This window comes from Buceros rhinoceros, unplaced genomic scaffold (assembly GCF_000710305.1).
Source record: "Buceros rhinoceros silvestris isolate BGI_N320 unplaced genomic scaffold, ASM71030v1 scaffold16776, whole genome shotgun sequence".
NCBI lineage: Eukaryota > Metazoa > Chordata > Aves > Bucerotiformes > Bucerotidae > Buceros > Buceros rhinoceros.
The window spans coordinates 1,837-20,805 of NW_010419478.1; the positions used below are offsets into that span (position 1 = coordinate 1,837).

Here is an 18,969-nt window from a genome sequence, read left to right on the forward strand (position 1 = left end):
AAGATTTATATACTTTGCCACTTCTGCATCCATTAAGTCTGGAAAATTAATACAGAACCAATAACAGTAATTCTCAGCTCAGTTGTCTTTGCATGATTTAATGGCAAAACTAATTCAGGTACAACCAGTGGTCTAGATTTCCTGTTTACTAACGATCATGTTATAATTCCAGTTTTAGCAATTTCTTCACAGAAAAGATAGATACACTATTTAGCGTAAAACTTTATTTTTCATTTATGTTTCTTGACTTCATTGTGAGGTACTTGAGTTTAATTTTCAGTGGTTTTTCTTGCCTCTTGAAACCAGAATATTGTCAAGCGTTTAGCTTCATGAAAGGCTGACTTCACCAGTAAAACTGGCTTAAATGATTTTGGCTTCCTAACCCCTAGTCACTGCCACCAAAATCAACTGAGTTAAAGAAAAAATACCCATCAAGCTAACTCAACCATCTCCTCTCCTTTTTTAGGACCATTTTTCAACAAGATTGTCTAAGTGACGCTGATTCCAACTACTTAATGCTGGCTGCAGTAGGGGTGATGAACTGAGCTGTGGGGGCAAGAACAAGTTGTTAGGGTCAGTAATTCTTTAAAGAGGCTTCCCTATCAAAGTCAGCATCCTGTGAAAACACGCTCTCGTGAGTTGTCGCTCCGCATTAACATCTGGCAGTTATCTCCAGTGCTGTTGGATGCAATGCAGTGATTTGATTACCTAGCCAGAACAAGAAGATAATTTGGACAGGAGGGCTTTTCTTCAAAAACATTTTCAGCAGTGCAAAGACAGTAACATAAAATCTGAATAACCAAGAAAATGTTTGCTTTCCTCCTGAGGAAACATGCAGTCAAGCAATCTGAAATGAATACTTCCGTTTTCTTGCTGAGACTTTAGAAATCATTGCTGAAATTACTTGTTTGTGAAAACCAGGACTAGAAAACAACAGATTAGGAGTTTTGCTGAAATCAGCCACAGGAATTTTCTTGGTACTGTGAACGAGTGAAGAAAAAGGCAAGTGACTGCTATAGAGCTGGGTCAAAAGTCAGGGCTTTGCTACCTGAAGTTTTCTTTTAACTAGATCCATGAGCTGAGACAAAAAGATGATATCTTCTGTGTGCTGCTGATCTTAAAGTCAGCTGTGGGCTGTATTGACCCTTGATGATTATTTAGATAAAAACAGTCTAAAATTAACGTCACCAATATGCAACCTGTTTGAGAATCAGTTGATTGGCAGGTTTTAATTAACACCGTCTTAGCCAGCATCCATATCTGTATGCATATGATAAGTGAAGTTTAAAGTAAACTCTGCTGTCAGTTAAGGAACATCTAGCAAAAATGGAAAGGATCTCTTTCGCGCTTGAGTCTTGCTGCATGCAGGACTGTCTGATGCGTGTTAAGAAACAGCACTTCTTAAATAATATTACACACCATGAATTAAGACAAAGACTAAAAGCACAGGTACAGTTGTTGCTCGTGTAATAGAGAGTCTTGCACCAGATCCTAAACGCTGACTCACTGGGTAGGTGCAGAAGGAAGGTTCCTAAGCGTTATGGCCTAGGGCACGTGTGGGATCTAATGCATACCTCACGACAGATTCTTCAGACATGGAGTCCTGCATGCTCAGTGTGAGCTGCAGGTGATGACTAGCAAACAAGGTGTGTGTGCAGTTGAAATGCAAATAGTTCCAGCATGCTGAATTTTTATTTCCTGCTCAGTCACTGGCTGGTCTAGATTACTGAAAGTAAATGTTTCTCACATAATAAGGTCAAAAATGTGCTGAGGTCAACAGCCTATGGTTATGACTTGCTTACTGAATTTCAGTTACGCTGCTTTGGAGGGCAGATTCTATTTATACGCATCATAACTTCAGCTAAAAATTCAATAAAAAATCCTAAACACAAAAAGATATGTCAAGCAGGAATAAAAGTGGATGATCTGATCTCCCTGACAACTTTTGCATCCTATTAGTTAACTGACAAAGACCTCCTCTTTCAGCACATGTAAGCTGTTCTCTGCATCACTTTTTATCGATATTGTTCTCTCTGCAGAGTTTTTAGCCATTGAAGGGACTTTGCTGCAGGTTATACTTTTATTTTCCACGACTGTAGAGGTGCATTGTTGATGTTAAGTAGAACAGCTGTACTTGGTCATCGTACCCTTAAGGATCGGTGTCCTTGTATTTTAGATTGTGTTTTAGATGCCTCTCTCCCTGCTGAAGACTTCAATACATCTGAATATACTTGTGAAGAGTTTGGAGTTTTTATCACGGTCATTATATTGCTTGGCTCAGTCAACTGAGGTCTGAATTCTGCCAATAACCTTTAATCTTGTCATATGGAAAAGTACATCTTATGTCTATCTTCCGGTGCTGATTGAGATTCCCCATATGTTTTTGGTACAGTACAGTATCGAAGTTACATACTTCAGCTTCAGTCGTTCTGCATCCCAGTCCATTAAACTCTCTGTAATACCACTTAGGAGAGTGTGTGTGTGTGTGTGTGTGTGTGTGTGTGTGTGTGTGTTCTAACCAGAAAATGGGCTTTACATAGGCTGCCTTCCCCCAGCTGCAGAGTGCTTTTGAACTCGAGTGCATGCCGCTTTTACTTTTTCTGTTCTCAGGCGTACTGAGTGATGTTACACATCACAACATACTTTCGTATTTATTTACATGGTGAGTGGTGTACTTGCTAGTTAAACTCTCAAAATAACTTTTGATATACTTGTTAGGTAAAATAACAGGTTTTTAGCAATATTCTGTTACTGTTTCACAGTAATGTGGATTACATTTTTAAAAAAGATGATAGCGATTTCAGCTGACTTCTACTTTCTTGTAAATACAAGAATCATTTCTGATGTGATCTGTATGGATTTAGTTACTTAAGATGATTGTTACACTTTCATGAGCCCACTGGAATAAACTCTGTTAACGGTTTTTGGAATTGTTTAATAATTTATTGATTCAATTTTCTGTATTTCAGCCCCTGATGCATGATAATACTTGGAGTTATCTCACTTTTCCTTTCAAAAGCAATGCAGAAAATACACTTTCTTTTTGTTTTTTTACAGCTGGCACTGTATGTGCTGTCATTCCTGGAACCCAGGGACCTTCTGCAGGCAGCCCAGACGTGTCGTTACTGGAGAATTCTGGCTGAAGATAATCTTCTCTGGAGAGAGAAATGCAAAGAGGAGGGTAAGACCGAGCAAAAAGATGGGTGTAATGGTCAAAGTGTGGCTGTCATAAAAAGTGCAGATACATAATAAGCTTAAAGTTTTATGAAGGCAATTCATGTGACTTTAAATTTACTGCTGGTGATGCTTTGAGCTGTGTGGTATGTGTTGAAAGTAGGAAGCAGAAATAATCCTTGGAATATTAAAAATGAAACTAGAGTTAAGTTTGTGCATCCTATTTATAAAGTACACTAGGTGTATGTTTTAAAAATACAATTATTTTTGCTTTTTAAGGGTTATTTGTATTCAAAGTAAGAGCTGAGATAGATGTATAAAGGATTATGTATAGATAGGAAATGGCACATAGTAGGGGGAGAAGGTGCTAACTTGATCACTTAGAGAGGGACACATAATGCAGAAGACACGGCTGTCACCTGCTTGTGCCAAATCAAGAAGATGCAGTGGTTTAGCAGTAGTAGGAATGGGCGTAAAAAGGCTCCGAGGAAAGTACCCACATATTTGAGCACATGAGGAACGTAAGCTTTTAGTTTTAAGGAGAGTTATATGAACAAGGAGGCTGTTCTGGGGAGTAGGGCACATGCATGTGATCTCAGAGCAGTATCCCTATCCCTCTTGGACACAGGCAAACACAGAGCCCTGCCAGGCTGCCTCCAAGTAGGGAGACAAGAACTTGAGAGAGGTTGATGCAAAGGGTTTTAAAAAACATGATAATGTGAATGTACCTGGCTATTTGTAAAGGCACCTAAATTAATTAGTGTCCTTTTGCAATGGAAACCAGGTGTCTAGCCTCTTAAATCCTTTCTAAAGATTCTCCTCTTACAAATTTCAGTGAAAATGCATTGAGAGTACAGAGTGAGAAAAAAGGAGAAGGTCAACAGGGGAACGAGCCTACATTTGTGAGCTTAGAAGTTAAAATAAATATGGACAGGCATGAGAGCACAGACAAACAAAACGGTATTGTAGGCTGTTAGACTTAGTGAGGTGCTCAGGAATACAAAGGAGAAGTTAATTCAAGACTTGCAGAGACACCGAGAAGAGGCTAAAGGCAGAAGAGTGAAATCCACATACTGGCAAGAGACAAGATTCTTGCTATTAATGAGATGCGGTGGAGAGAGGAGCTGCGCGGAGATATGGATGAGAGAATTGGGGAAAAAAATAGCCGTATCTGTAGTAGCAAGGCTTAAAACAAAGCACTACCGCTTAAGTGTCAATTCAGAAAGGGCATAGCTATACTTAAAATTCTAGCCAGGAGAAGACAATGCCAAAAGCACACAGCCTTTCAAATCAGGGAAAGAATTAAAAGCTCACTAATATCAAGAGTCACGGTGAACTTAAGGGTGGGTGACCAGAAAGGCCAACCACAGACAAAAGAAATTTAGTTTTTTAAGGGTTCCAAAATGAGCATGCAACTGATTATGGAGTTTGCTGAACACTACCCATTTGAAAAAGGCAATATTCTGCTACACTGCCTCAGAAAGGGGGATCTGAAACCAAGCTAGTAGATCACCAGCAAGGAGCATTTTCAGGCGTGATTACAGTAATGCTTAAACAACAAGGAGAGATGTAATATAAAGAACTGAGGAGCAGGGTGGTATCGTGCAAGTATTGGCGTGAGGGAGGTTGTTACGTCAATGCAGTGTTAAATGAAGAGGTCACTGAAAAGGTTTGGAAGGGAGAGAAGTTGTTTTGTTTGAGGTGTCCTCATCACTCCTCATCCCCCTTTTCTTAATTGTCATTTTAGGGATTGATGAACCATTACATATCAAGAGGAGGAAAGTAATAAAACCAGGCTTTATACACAGTCCATGGAAAAGCGCCTACATAAGACAACACAGGATTGATACCAACTGGCGGCGAGGAGAACTTAAATCGCCTAAGGTAGGTTCTGAGCTATGTGCATGGTGCCATGAACAAAGCAAGATCAACTCGTAGGTTGGTTTTTTTCCTTCAGACAAGCCAGACTATCCATGCACAAAAAGCAATGTATTGTTAAAGAAAAAAAACCCTGTATTTTAGCTTACCCTAGGTTTAAATTAATTTCTGAGCACCATATTAGCAAATCAGAATGTGATTTGTCATACAGCAGAATTCTTTCATTGCTGGTCTAAAAAATTCTGCACAACTTTCGAAGTCCTATAAATATGCCTGTCTTTTTGATACAGATAATCTCAGAAACATGATTGGAAATACCTATATTTAAGTTAAGCATACACACGCGTGTACGTATGTGTGTATTTATAGAGCTGGGCCATGTCACAGCATAAAAATACTCCACAATTATTCTGTGCTTTATTTTTATACTTACTGTTTTAAATTGAGCAGCACAAGACAGTAACTTCATTCTGTGTTAAGATTCTTTCTGTTTATTAAAACATTGAAATTCTTTAATGACATTGATATGTTATCATTGCATCTTTCCCAGTGTTAGGATATGAAGCAATACTTCAAAACGTTTTGTAAAATAAAATGGCAACGGTCTAATTAAACCTGATATTGAACAAGCAGTCAGAAACATGAAGAAAACCCATATTCACAGCCTTTTAAGGTTTTAAAGCAGCTTGCCTGTTTTCTTTATTGCTGTAGAACAAAACAATAAAAGTAAGAACAAAAAAAAATGCCATGGAAAACCTATGGCTATATCCTGCTGTTTATTTGACCGTGACTTATGTACATTTCTGGCGATGGCTCTGTATTTCTTGCCTTGATACGCCACATCAAGTTGTCTTGGAATTATTATTAAAATTACAGCCTCAGGCATTATCCAGATGCCCATTTCACTTTGATGAACATCTTGAAAGTGTTCAGATATCATAAATAAAAAATTCCTCATCCTGCATATTCTGATAGGGATTTTTTTGCTGTAATGCAGCAAAATATACTGTATTGCAGTTTTTCCCAGATCAAGCATTGAAAATCCCACCTCCATAATGCAATATTACAATCCACTTTTCCAGCACATTAAATTATCGCTTTTGTTTGCATTTAATTGAGTTAGCAGTTTTCTAGTTTTTTGCTTTGGTGCTCCTTGGCTGGTAAAGAAAAAACATACATATAGTCAGCCTTGACCACCAAAATACATTTTGCAGCAAATAATACAACCCCATCCTTTTTGTTCAAGATAGAAACAAGCCCTAAAAGGTAAATGTAACTCAACTGAAAAATCAAAGAGCTGAAATAGGTGCAGAGGAATTTTTGCAATGTCCAGTTACTAGTTTAACCTACCTTCAGCAGTGATTTTTCCTGGTACTTTCAAGAGGCGTACAATAACTGCTGTGTGCTTGCTAAACAATGCAGTATCACTCCATGGAAGAAGGAAAATACCTTCTTTGGTCCCAGCTGGCAGTAAATTAGACTTGACACAGGATTAAGGGGCCTTATTATTATTGAAGCAACCCTAGCATTTTATAATTTATGAATCAGAAGAGCATTTTGTTTCTCCTGCTCCTCTCTAATCTTCTGCCTTGAATGCCGACTATACATTTTTATGTTCTTTATCATCAGGTGCTCAAAGGCCATGATGACCACGTGATCACATGCCTTCAGTTCTGTGGGAACCGAATAGTGAGCGGCTCTGATGACAACACCCTGAAAGTGTGGTCAGCGGTTACAGGCAAGGTAAGTCAGATATTTCGCTGGATTCCATAGGAAGTGAGCTACAGATACAGCACTGGTATGTCAAAAATGCTGCTGTGCCTTCAGACCGCACCGCAGGGTGGTCTTTAGTCCTGTCTGGTGCAAGAATAGGAAAAAGTGCCGGTAAACATTTGGGTCATCTTTTCCTACACAGAAACTGGTCTAGTTCAAAAAAGTCACCTTGATGTGAAATTGCAATGCTGCTCGTGTTACCGTTGGCATATATCCTTGTTCTCCTGGCAATTCTGCTATTCTTGTGAAGTCGTTTGTGACATGGATTCTGAAGAATTTGGACAGAAATGTTACTTTATCTTCCTTAAAGCTTAATTTAGCCTGCTTATACCCCTCTGGATCTCCCTTTCTTACTTGCCTTATAGCATTCTTTCTGTGGTTTTCAAGTTACTGAAATGGGGTGTTCGTTTTACTGCCTCTGATTTCAAATAGCGTTTGTTTTTCTTTCTAAGCTGCATATTGCTGAACCACCAAAAAAAAAAAAAACCCAGAAGAAAAGTAACTTGCTTTAGGTTTAAATATTTCCTATTAAATTAGATCCAGCTCAGGCAGGAATTTAATAAGCTTCAATAATTTGATTTTGGCTTAGAGAAGCAAAACAGTATGTGCAGTCAAAAAGACAGTACTGAACATTTCACTGATGTTAGAACATCACAGCTACTCGGCACACGGAGTTTTTGTTTTAAGGTGACTGACTGACCACGCTCCAAGGATATAGAAAAGACCTCAGGGAAACAGTACTTTACTTTTTCCTTCCAGACTAGTATTGTATGCACTTAGCTTTGTTTTAATGATATGGCTACTTGAACAACGGGACAGCGATTGTGGATAAAAGGTTTAAGATGTAAAAGGTTTAAGATGTAAAAGGTTTAAGATGTAAAAGGTTTCCACTTTGTAATGTTGAAGCTGAATGTATTAAGCGTTTGTCTTTGCATGCCTAGAAGATCCTTGACGGGATTGTAAATACTACTGCGGGGAAGAATAAAATTAAAAGCAGTAGGCAGCCTGCCCCTGCCTCTGTTGGCTTCCCTACAACAAACTGTCCAGTGAATGAACCCATATTGAAATTGACATTTTTAAATTTAAAAGGGCAACCTAAACTTAAATGAAAAATACTTCTTTTGTACTTGCCACCCTCTCAAAAACAAAATGTTCCTTTAAATAGATAAAGTTGGTCATAGCAGCATGACTTAACAATTCCTGTTCAGTAATTTTTTGAAAGTAATTACAAATGCTAGGGTGACTATTTACGCCAAACCTTGAAGAGAGCCAGAAATCGCATATGAAACATGGAAGACTGCTGTATGAGCCCTGATGTTCACTGATGCTGAAGAATTAATAAAATAAAAAACCCCTAAAGGTTGGTTTGTGCAAATGAACATGACTAAATAATTCCCTTGACAGATGTAAAGCCCAAAATAAGGATTCTGTGTTCTCACTGCTTTAGAAGGATGATTTCTTAAAATATGAGTAAATCGGTTGAAATTAAAAAAAGGGAACTGTAAAAGTGAATAATAGATACGAACCGAAAAAGATGGATTTGAATTAAGCTAGGAGCCAGAAATTGCAGAAGACTGGTAAAAAATATTAAAGAACAGGAAATCTATGTACAGCAAAAAAGCAAGGCTTCTTCAAAGATGTTAGAAAGAACAGGATATTAACAGATTAGTATACTGTCACTGATGCAGAAAAAAATACTTATTTTGGGAGAAAATTCATGTGGTAGAAATACAGCATGCAGTGATAATAGAACACTTAATTTCAGCAGAAACTCACAAGGTTGTTAAACAACAACTACTGAAGTTATGTTTTTTTCTTATTACAGTTGATCCAGATAACCTGTCTTTGATGATTTTTTTTCGTAAAGTAACCTGTGGGGTGAAATTGGTGTTTTTTCAAAAGGTATGAGCGGAGGGAGAAGATCCAAAGGGGAGCTGGAAAGCTAAAACATGTCGATATTTAAATGGAGTAAAATGAAAGACTGGGTATTCAGGATATATTATCTCAGATAAAAAATATTTGACTATGTCGAGAGTCAACTAACAGTTAAAGGAAGGCCACGCCAATTAATGCCACTTAGCATTAGATTGCAAAAAAAGAGATCATCAAACTGTCCTGACCTCTTTTCTCGTGCAGTTACAGGTTTGACTGGTAAAAATAACAGTGCAGAAATAGATGGCTATGATATGGCACTGCAGGACTGTATCCCCATGACATAATGGAAGAAAATGGAGCAATGCAAAAATCAACATAGCGCATATCTAAATAGGTTAGAAAGTGGGTAATTACAGAGATCCTGTTAATGTAAATGCAGAATCTTCCTGGAATATCTTTCTAGAGGGGTCTTGCAAGGACCTCTTGTCTTCGCTAATTAGCACTTATTGCTGCCTGGTGAGAGAGTATATATAGTTGTTACTTGTAAGGGATACAGGCTGAGAGATGGAGGCAAGCCGCTGGTCCAGAGCGATGGGGGTTTTATAGAAGTAGGTGTGAGCAAGCACTCTCAGTAGACAGTGAGAAATCGTGCCATACATTTGGGATGAAAGAAGGTAGGCTGTGCTTATGTAGTGCGGAATTCTATCTTGGGCAGCAGTAAAGCCTTTAAAAGTTTTGAAATGTGATTTTGCGGTATTGATCTTGTAGCTTACAGAACGTGATGTTTCTGGGATAAACAAACAGAAAAACACAGTAAGACTATATGGTTTATAGGGTGGTGATAAAACTGAGTGAGTGCTTTTTCCAGTTCTAACACTTACCTATGCTTCAAAAAGCTATTGGAAAACCTGCAGTGACGCAAAAAAAAGGCCAGGAAAATGGCCTCCTGACTGTAAAACACGTCCGTATTGAGAAATTTGGAAAGACAGTTTCTTTTATCAAGGGGAAGATTATAGAGAAAATTCCTTAAGGTCTAGGTACCAACAGTGGAGCAAGAAATTTGATGATGGTTTTCTAAAAGGTGGGATTTTTTTGTTCAAACATAAAATAGTCTTTAGAGGTCATCTGCCACTTGCTATAAGAGACTGCTGTTACCTCGTGGATTACTTTGTCTTTAGTCTCCATTCAACTCTGTCAAAAGGGTAACCAAGCCAAATATTTCTTTTTAGTGTTTGAGAACGCTGGTTGGTCACACAGGCGGAGTCTGGTCATCACAGATGAGGGACAATATCATCATCAGTGGATCTACAGACCGAACGTTGAAAGTGTGGAACGCTGAGACTGGAGAATGCATACACACCTTGTACGGACACACATCCACGGTGCGTTGCATGCATCTCCATGAGAAAAGGTAAGGCTTTGTCCAGAGCTACCGCCACAGTTTGGCTTGTAATTTACGTTTGTGTTCCCAGAAGATGCTTGTTCAACTTGGATACCTCGTCCAACTTTGACTGAAATACAAAGCAGACGAAGCGTTTAAACTGAACTAACACAAACCAACACAACAGAGGAGATGATTAATTGAAGCAAAAGCATAAGAGTATTAATTAAAGAACAGAAAATTGAGTCCTGTACTTTATAAAGTCACATTCTGTGTTATTTCAAAACTAATTGTTACACTGCGATCCAGTCTCCCACGCTCTGAATAATTTCTTTTTGTCAATGCTACAAACTTTTACTAATTTTACAAAATGACTTTTAAGTATTGTCGCTGCGGTATTTTCCTTAAAGTTTAACTTACTACAATTTCTGCAGTAGCGAACCACGTCATTATTCAGTGAACACTGGCAAAGCTCTTTTACTTGACTGTGGTATGGCGCTGTGGACAGAGTGCCTGTTGGTGGCATTTCTTCTTTTTTGAAGAATGATGCAGTCTTTATCAATTCCATTAATACTAATTCCTTCTCATTTCTGTTCTTCTCTAAAAAAGCTCTTAAAAGTATAAACTGAAAACAAACCAAGCAGAATAACTGTTACTTTGCTAAAAGTAAAACTTCTAAATGTCTTCCTTGTTTAATTGTTACAATCACTGATATAATGACTGATAATGTTATATATATATATATCAGTATATAATATAATATATATATCAGTCATTAAACCAGAACGCTCATAGCACTGTCTGGAGCTCAGCATATTCATAAACTTTCATAGCTAGATACAGCAGTCCACATAATTTCTCACAGCATCGTGTTGCTGTTCAGGAATGAAGTGCCTTTTTAAGAACTGATCGCTCGTTATATCAAATAGACAGATCCTCAGGAGGCGAGTAGAGCAAGGCAAAAATAATAGTCAAGTCATTTGTGACACTAATACATTGTGATGTCAAACCTGATCTTTGGTGCCTAGTGGACTAATGCTATCTAATGTCCCAAATTAAAACTCATAACTGATTTATATCCAGGTGTAATTGTTCTAATACTTTTATGTCCAGTGCTAAGTACAGGATGGGTTTTCTTGTTTCTCCAGAGTGGTCAGTGGGTCTCGAGATGCTACCCTGAGAGTTTGGGACATAGAGACGGGCCAGTGTTTGCACGTTCTGATGGGCCACGTAGCTGCGGTTCGATGTGTTCAGTATGATGGCAGAAGGGTTGTAAGTGGTGCATATGATTTTATGGTCAAAGTGTGGGATCCAGAGACAGAGACCTGTCTGCACACACTGCAAGGGCATACTAACAGAGTCTACTCATTACAGGTACGCGATTCTCATCTGCTGCTTTAGTTTCCTTAAGTAACATTTAAAGTCAGTGTATTTTACCTTGGTTATTAAATTAGAGGTACCTACTCCTGAATTTTCCAGGCCACAAGACTTGAGAAGCGTCTATGTCATTTTGTTACACTGATTATATGTTGTCTTAATTTAGAAAATACAACGCTTAAAGCCCAAGTACCTATACCAGGAAGTTAAGTAGTTTTTTGGCTTGCTGGGCTGTTTGGTTGGGGGTTTTTTTTGAAAATCTTGCATGTATTTTGGAGCTATGTTTTTGCTTTCCCCAAAGAAATTCTAACCTTACTGTTTTAAATAAATCAGATTATATAGTAATTTAAAATGTTCCCAAAAGCCCATTGGATTAATGTTCTGAATTATGCACATATGTTTATCCTTATTTTGTAGTCCCAGCTTCCAGTTCCAAACTGTATTTCACAGTAAGGCTGAACCTAAAATTTTAATGTTCTGATGTAAATTTCCAGCCTTCTACTTCCTCTTCTCTGAGTAGCAGCCAGATCTACAACCGTGAGGCTTTGTCAACAGAGATGTGTTATTATAGATGCAGGTTATTATGGTTCTGCTCTGTGGTGTGACTCTCTTGCCTACCAGTCACCCGGATTGCTCATCAGAACTAAGCTGGCAAAGATACACATAGACCTCATGTAGACAATTCGTGCCTTTACTAACCCAAAAGATCATCTTGTCTATTCATAGAGTCAAAGCATCACTTCCAAGTGTTGAAAGGCGAAAGAAATTAATTTCATGCTTGTGCCTGTTCTCGCCACAGTCTGGCAGGACTTGAAAAATAAACAAACAAAGACAGTTCAAAATCGGGAAATTGCATTTGACATGTAACTACTCTGGTTTGTGGCTCAGAAAGTGAAGCTCAGTGCTAAAGACATTTTTCATAAAGTGTATCTACCATAATGTGTATCTCACCATAATAGATTAAACATGAACAAAACACCTAATTGCTTTCCTTTCCCAAAAAATGCAGTAAAATTTATCAAAAATCTCCAGCCCTTCTCTTACATGCGTATGCTGAGGAGTATTCTCTAGACAAGCAGCAAGCAAGTTTTAAAATGCTGTACTACCTACCTACCTACCTCCCTCTTAAAAATATTGCAAAGGTAGTATTTCATCTAGGGGAGTTGGAGAACAGTGTTATGTTTTTCTGCCTTATCTTCACCAGTGGCTCTTGGTTTGGCTTATGAATATTCATGTCTTGCTCTGATACTGTAATAATAATGGGTCAAATAATTAGGTTATGTTACACACCAATACTGTTTACACCTTATAAATGGAACTTGGCATTCTGAAACAAACTCTGGCAGGTGGGGTGGAAGGCAGGAGGCTACAGGTGCTTACAGTTTTAGGACAGAAAAATTGTTTAGAACTGCATGGTGAGCTCCTGCCTTTTGGCCTGAAATACCCCCGAAAGGCAGAACCTCTGTAATAACCAGGGTGAATACCCTGCCAGTTCTCGCTGTCCCTGCTCCACGGCAGGTTCTATTGGTAGACACCCTAACATTTTCCAGAAATCTCTATGCAGCAGCTGAAGACTACTGCCATGTGTTTTCTTACTCTTTCTTAGCTGCCTTTAGAGTATTCCATAGATTCTCAGGATTCATGGATAAGAGCTCAACCATCGATCCAAACCGTTGTCTGGCTGGCTATAGCAATATTAAAGTCTGCCTTGATGCCCACCCTTAAAGCTCTCTTTCTGAATACCTTGTGTACATGGAATGCAATTCGTTTGTGGAAAGGGGTAAAAGAATTCAAAATTTGTTGCATCAGTCAGGTTTAATTCTGTTTAGGAAAGAAAAATGATCTGTAGTGTTTCCACCCAACAAGTTCTGCTGGACTTGTATCTGAACTCAAATAGTTGGCATCCTCTTTTGAAAGCAGGGTGCCCAGAACAGGATGGAAAATTCCAGTCCAAGTCTTATCAATGCTTATTAGAAGTGGGAAGTTTTTTTTATATGCCTTAGAGAGCATATTCCTATTGCAGGTAGCGGAGTGTCATTTTTTTAGTATATTTTCACCAGAAACACAATGCAGATAACCAGTCTGTACGTGCCAGTCACCTCTCTACATTCTTTTTAACCTGGGTGCCACGCTTGACCATGTTTGACTGTAGAGATAGGTCTAAGGTGTTACTTTTCTGCAGGTTTTATAAAAAGAAGCAGGCTCAGATAGTTGAGTTCCCTTAATTGGGTTCGTTCTTTGCCATTATTAGATACCAATCAGTCTACATGGAGGAGCAGTGCCGGATCGCCCGAGGTATAACAAAGGTTCCTGCCCGGCCTTCACTCTCCCAGGCTGCAGCTGTACTTTCATTCATTCCCTGCCAAGTCCAGGTCTTTACAATTTTCTCTTGACTTTTACACTCTTGGCTTTGGCTCAGTTCTATCATTTCAAATGTCACCCAAATCCTAATGAAAATACTAAATGCCAAGACCCCCACCCTGGAATTCTTTCTGATACCTCTAATAATGCTGTGAACAAATTTCTGAACAGAAGAGCATCCCTGCCTTAAAGTTGTCTCCCTCTTCGTAAAAAATACAACCAAGATAGCTGCTATTTCACATAGCTTTTTACTCTGTCTCAGAAATAAAATCATATTGGTTAAGATCATTTTCCCACAGATCTATATTTGCTGCTACTTACCACATTGCTAAGGGCTTACAACCAGATTGATTCTTTGTTAGTTCCTTCTGGAAATTCGAGCAAGGCTGACCGATCCATAATTCCCCATCTCCCATTATCATCTCCTTCAATAAAGAAAGGAATTGTATTTGCCATCTGAAACTTGTCTGTCTTCCACAGGTTCTCAAAGACAGTAGCAGATGTCTCTGAGATTGTCTTAAAACAACTTGCCTTATGTGTTTTTTTTCTCCCATTCTAGCAAAAGCTTGTACTCAGTTGTCAGTGGTGTTAGTGCTGTGAGCCTACACGCAGATGGCTGAGGACTGAAGGAAAAAAGTTAAATAACTGGCCTCACTTGGTGCTTCCTTCCCACTGAACATAAAAACGCTTTTTTTATTTTGACCTTCCTCCTGTTGTTAGTTGTTTTTGTTTGGGGGGGGCTTTTTGGGTTTTTTTGGGGGGGGAAGGTGTGGTGTGTTTTGTTTTTTTTTTCTTTAGAGAATATTGTTTTATCATCCTTAACAGCTCTCACTAATTTGATCGTGTTCCGTGCCTTGCCTTTCTGACTTGACTTTGTCCCAGTATGCTCTTTTAAACACAGCTATTGAGCTAGTTTCTACTTCTTGGACAATTCCTTGTGCTTCAGCCAAGTGGGTCTTGGTCATTTACTACATTTCCTATCTTTCCTTCTCACAAGGATAGTTTGTGTCTTAACGAAAGAGCCAACTCTCCTGAACTCTTCCTTCCCCAGAGAATGGAGATGTAAAAACCTTATGAGAAGGAAGGCTCAAGTTATTGACGTATTCCTCCTTGAAGCCCACTGGTTATAGTCTACTGCTCTTTTCCCTTTTTTTTTTTTTCTCTGAGAATTCCAGACGCCCATGTTGTTGTCACTCTCAAGTTAGTTACTTTCCACCTTTATATTCTCTACCTGTTCAGGTTCAGTCCTCTTGATCAGAAGTGTTTCATCTGTCTCTATGCATTCATGTTCTATGTATTTTTATTTTATATGTAATATATGCCACGAATTTGGACATCCATGTTAGCCTGTATGACTTTCTCTACACTGACTAGGAAGTTAAAGTTTCTTACTGCACATGATTCTGGTTATAAAAAGTGGCTAAACCCAGAATTTTCCAGTGGCACTCCTTCCATTTTTCTGTGTTGGCTTTTGCGTAGATGATTCTGGATTAATGTTGTTGCCTTTCTCCAGCTTAAAAATCCCTCTGACTTCTTGTGAAAAGCGGGTTTGGCTTGTTAGGAAAACTATGTTCTCTCACTGTTGCACCCTGCAGTAGAGTCTGGATTCTGTTGTGGTACATTTGAAAGAGCAGGGGTTCAGAGCCTTTCTCCTCCAGCTGTGTACCTCAGAGCCCATGTCCCCAACAGGAAATTACACTGACCATGCGTCACCTGCTCTGATATCAAACGTGGTCACCTCTGCTTAGACTGAATTCTTACTTTGTAATGCAGTTTCCTAATACGTACATATATATATAGTATCTAATGTTGCGTTTAGTGAATTAAATGCTTAATAGCTGCCATTGTAAGATCCTAATATAATTGTTTGTAATAGATTTGCCTTTCTTGTAGTTCGATGGTATCCATGTGGTGAGTGGATCTCTTGACACTTCCATCCGAGTTTGGGATGTGGAGACAGGCAACTGCATTCACACGCTAACAGGCCATCAGTCTCTCACAAGTGGAATGGAACTCAAGGACAATATACTCGTGTCTGGGAACGCCGATTCTACAGTCAAAATCTGGGACATTAAAACAGGACAATGTTTACAGACATTGCAAGGTGAGCTTAAACTGTCTTCCTGGAAATCAAGCTGCCTGCAGTAATCTGTGCTGCAGATGCTATATCAAAAAAAAACCCTTTCAAATTATTACATATGAAGAAATAAGCATGGACCACTTACAACTTAAGTATTTTTCTGATGACAGCTGTATGATCTTTCTCTGAATTAGAAGAACAAAATGTATTTAATGTAATCAATTCAAATCACTTGCCTATTATGAAAGGCAGATGGTCTGGACTGATAGCAATTTGCTACGGGTATATTAGCCTAATAAGCCTCAGAAATATGTAGGAAATGACATCTCAAAACAGTCGGTAACATATTTATTTAGGGGTCACTTGGATGCTTCAAAGCCTCCTGATTAATTGGATTGGGAGGCAAAGTACACTGTCTGTTGTAATAAATCAAGAGAAACGAGCGGAAGATGTTTTCTTCATTTCAGTAAGAAGAAAGATTTTTGTTTCCGCTTTGACAGTTGCCACTCAGGCGTCATGCATACAAACACGTCGTTTTGTGTCTCCCCCAATAAAGGTCTTGTACCGTTCCCATATATCATGTGTGGCATCGCTGGCTGGAGCAGAAAACTAAATTTCCCTGTAAAGCAGACTCTGTTTTGGTAACAGGATATATTTATATGACATGTATAACGGTCAATATTTACTAATAATCTCCTGCTACCATTTCAAAGGGACTGGGAGACCCAGCACTTACAGTGGTCACCTCACTCTGGACGGTGAAGTTCATTTTCATGGGTGTCCAAGAGCACACTTGCCCTACTGTTCGTCCACAACAGAACAAGATCAGTGTAACAGAGGAGGAAATCCTGGGGCATTTTTCTAACCCCACATTCGCTTTCTGAAAGCACGGCAAGGCTTCCCTACCTTTTAATGTACAAAAACCGAGTTAATACATCTAAGGGCTTTGTATTTATTCTGTGTGTGGTGCTGTGTGACAGTGCTTTCTACTGACAAATAAAAATGTTTTGGTTTACTGTTACAGGTCCCAACAAGCATCAGAGTGCTGTGACCTGTTTACAGTTCAACAAGAACTTTGTAATTACCAGCTCAGATGATGGGACTGTAAAACTTTGGGACTTGAAAACGGGTGAATTTATCCGAAATCTAGTCACATTGGAGAGCGGGGGAAGTGGAGGCGTCGTGTGGCGGATCAGAGCTTCTAACACAAAGCTAGTGTGTGCGGTTGGGAGCCGCAACGGGACTGAGGAAACAAAGCTGCTGGTGTTGGACTTTGACGTGGATATGAAGTGAAGGGCAGAAAGATGAATTTGTCCAAACGTGTAGATGATGTTCTCCTTTCCCTCCCCCTGAAAAAAAAAAGAAAAAAGAAAAAAAAGAAAAAGGAAAAAAATCCCTTGTCCTTGGTGGTGCAGGATGTTGGCTTGGGGCAACAGATCCTAAAGACCTACAGACTACGAAGGAGAAGACAAAGATGACAAACTGTAACTGACAAGAGAAGCATTTACTGTCTCGTCACATAAAAAGGTTACACTTTTGACCAGGGCAGCTTTGCAAAAATACAACTTTTGAAATGAAGCCAGGTGCAATTATTTCTTTACTTGAGTAATTTGGAGGTAAAAAAAAAAGGAAATTGTTACAGTTCTTATTAACAGATTATTTTACCACAAAGATCTTGAAAGAAGTTGCACAGGCGAGCCTGCTCGTGCACCCCTGGGCCGCCCTGGGTCGCGGCTGCCCCTCCGAGCAACGCGCTGTCCCTTAGCCCCGTTCTGAGCAGGGGGTTGAACTGGACAACCTCCAGCCAACCTCTGCGAGCCGTCACTGGTTGACTTTCAAAAACTAGAGAGCATCTGTAATGAAAAAACCAAACAAAACCAAGAAAGTCCACTCCTGGGGTGGGAAAGCTAAACGATTACTGTGAATTGTTTTGTACAGTTTTATCAGAGCTTTTTCTTTTTATTCTTTTACTCCTCTTTTTTTTGCCAACCATTGCCAATGTCAATCACAGTATTAGCCTCTGTTTACGCTATTTACTGTTGCTTCCATCTACACTCTTCAATGCATAAGTTGCTCTGAGGTGGCAAGTTGTCCTGGGTTTTGAGAGTCCTCTGATGGATTTAATTCGCAATGCTGGTGCTAGAAGTAGGTCTTCAATTACGGGATTGTTGTCCCACCCCTGTACTGTATTCCCAGTGGCCAAACTTATTTATGCTGCTAAATGAAAGAAAGAAAAGCAAATTATTTTTTTTTATTTTTTTTTCTGCTGTGACGTTTTAGTCCCAGACTGAATTCCAAATTTGCTCTAGTTTGGTTACAGAAAAAGACTTTTTGCCACTGAAACTTGAGCCAACTGTGCCTCTAAGAGGCTGAGAGTGGAAGAGTTTCAGACAATTAAGAGTGAAGTTTGCCTGCAAATAAAGAATTGAGTGTGTGTGCAAAGCTTATTTTCTTTTTTCTGGGCAAAAATTAAAACACATTCCTTAGAACAAAGCTATTGCAGCCTGTTCTGTGGGGAAATTTTTCTTTGTGAGGGCTGTGGTGAGTGGAATGAACATACATTTAAAAAAAAAACTGACGACATTTTTAAAAAATATTATAAAATACAAAAATGAAAATAAAGTTGCTGGTCAGTCTTAGTGTTTTACAGTATTTGAGGAAAAAACAGCTGTTACAGTTATTGCTGGGAGGAACTGACAGAGCAAAAACTTGGGTTTTTGTAAAGATGTCACATGCAAACGAAATGGGAAACGAAAGAGTCAAACGGTTTGCCTCATTCTCCAAGAGCCACAACTCAAGCTGAACTGTGAAAGTGGTTTAACACTGTATCCTAGGCGATCTTTTTTCCTCCTTTTTTTTTCTTTGTTTTTGTTTTATTTATAGTCTGATTTAAAACAATCAGATTCCAGTTGGTTAATTTTAGTTATGTAACAACCTGACATGATGGAGGAAAACAACCTTTAAAGGGATTGTGTCTATGGTTTGATTCACTTAGAAATTTTATTTTCTTATAACTTAAGTGCAATAAAATGTGTTTTTTCATGTTAGTATGTCTTTTTTTTTTCCCCTC

General features: G+C 38.8%; 1 protein-coding gene across 1 annotated transcript in view; it reads left to right on the top strand.

The window, feature by feature from the left end:
* The window catches only part of FBXW7 (F-box and WD repeat domain containing 7, E3 ubiquitin protein ligase), a 19,035-nt gene extending 1,533 nt beyond the window's left edge, over positions 1-17,502 (top strand). The window contains exons 2-8 of the mRNA XM_010138942.1: positions 3,058-3,181; positions 4,922-5,058; positions 6,682-6,795; positions 9,930-10,111; positions 11,230-11,455; positions 15,713-15,923; positions 16,924-17,502. Coding sequence (XP_010137244.1) covers positions 3,058-3,181; positions 4,922-5,058; positions 6,682-6,795; positions 9,930-10,111; positions 11,230-11,455; positions 15,713-15,923; positions 16,924-17,192 — 1,263 coding nt within the window. The 3' untranslated portion in view covers positions 17,193-17,502. The remainder of the gene's footprint in view (positions 1-3,057; positions 3,182-4,921; positions 5,059-6,681; positions 6,796-9,929; positions 10,112-11,229; positions 11,456-15,712; positions 15,924-16,923) is intronic.
* Positions 17,503-18,969: the final 1,467 nt, after the last annotated feature.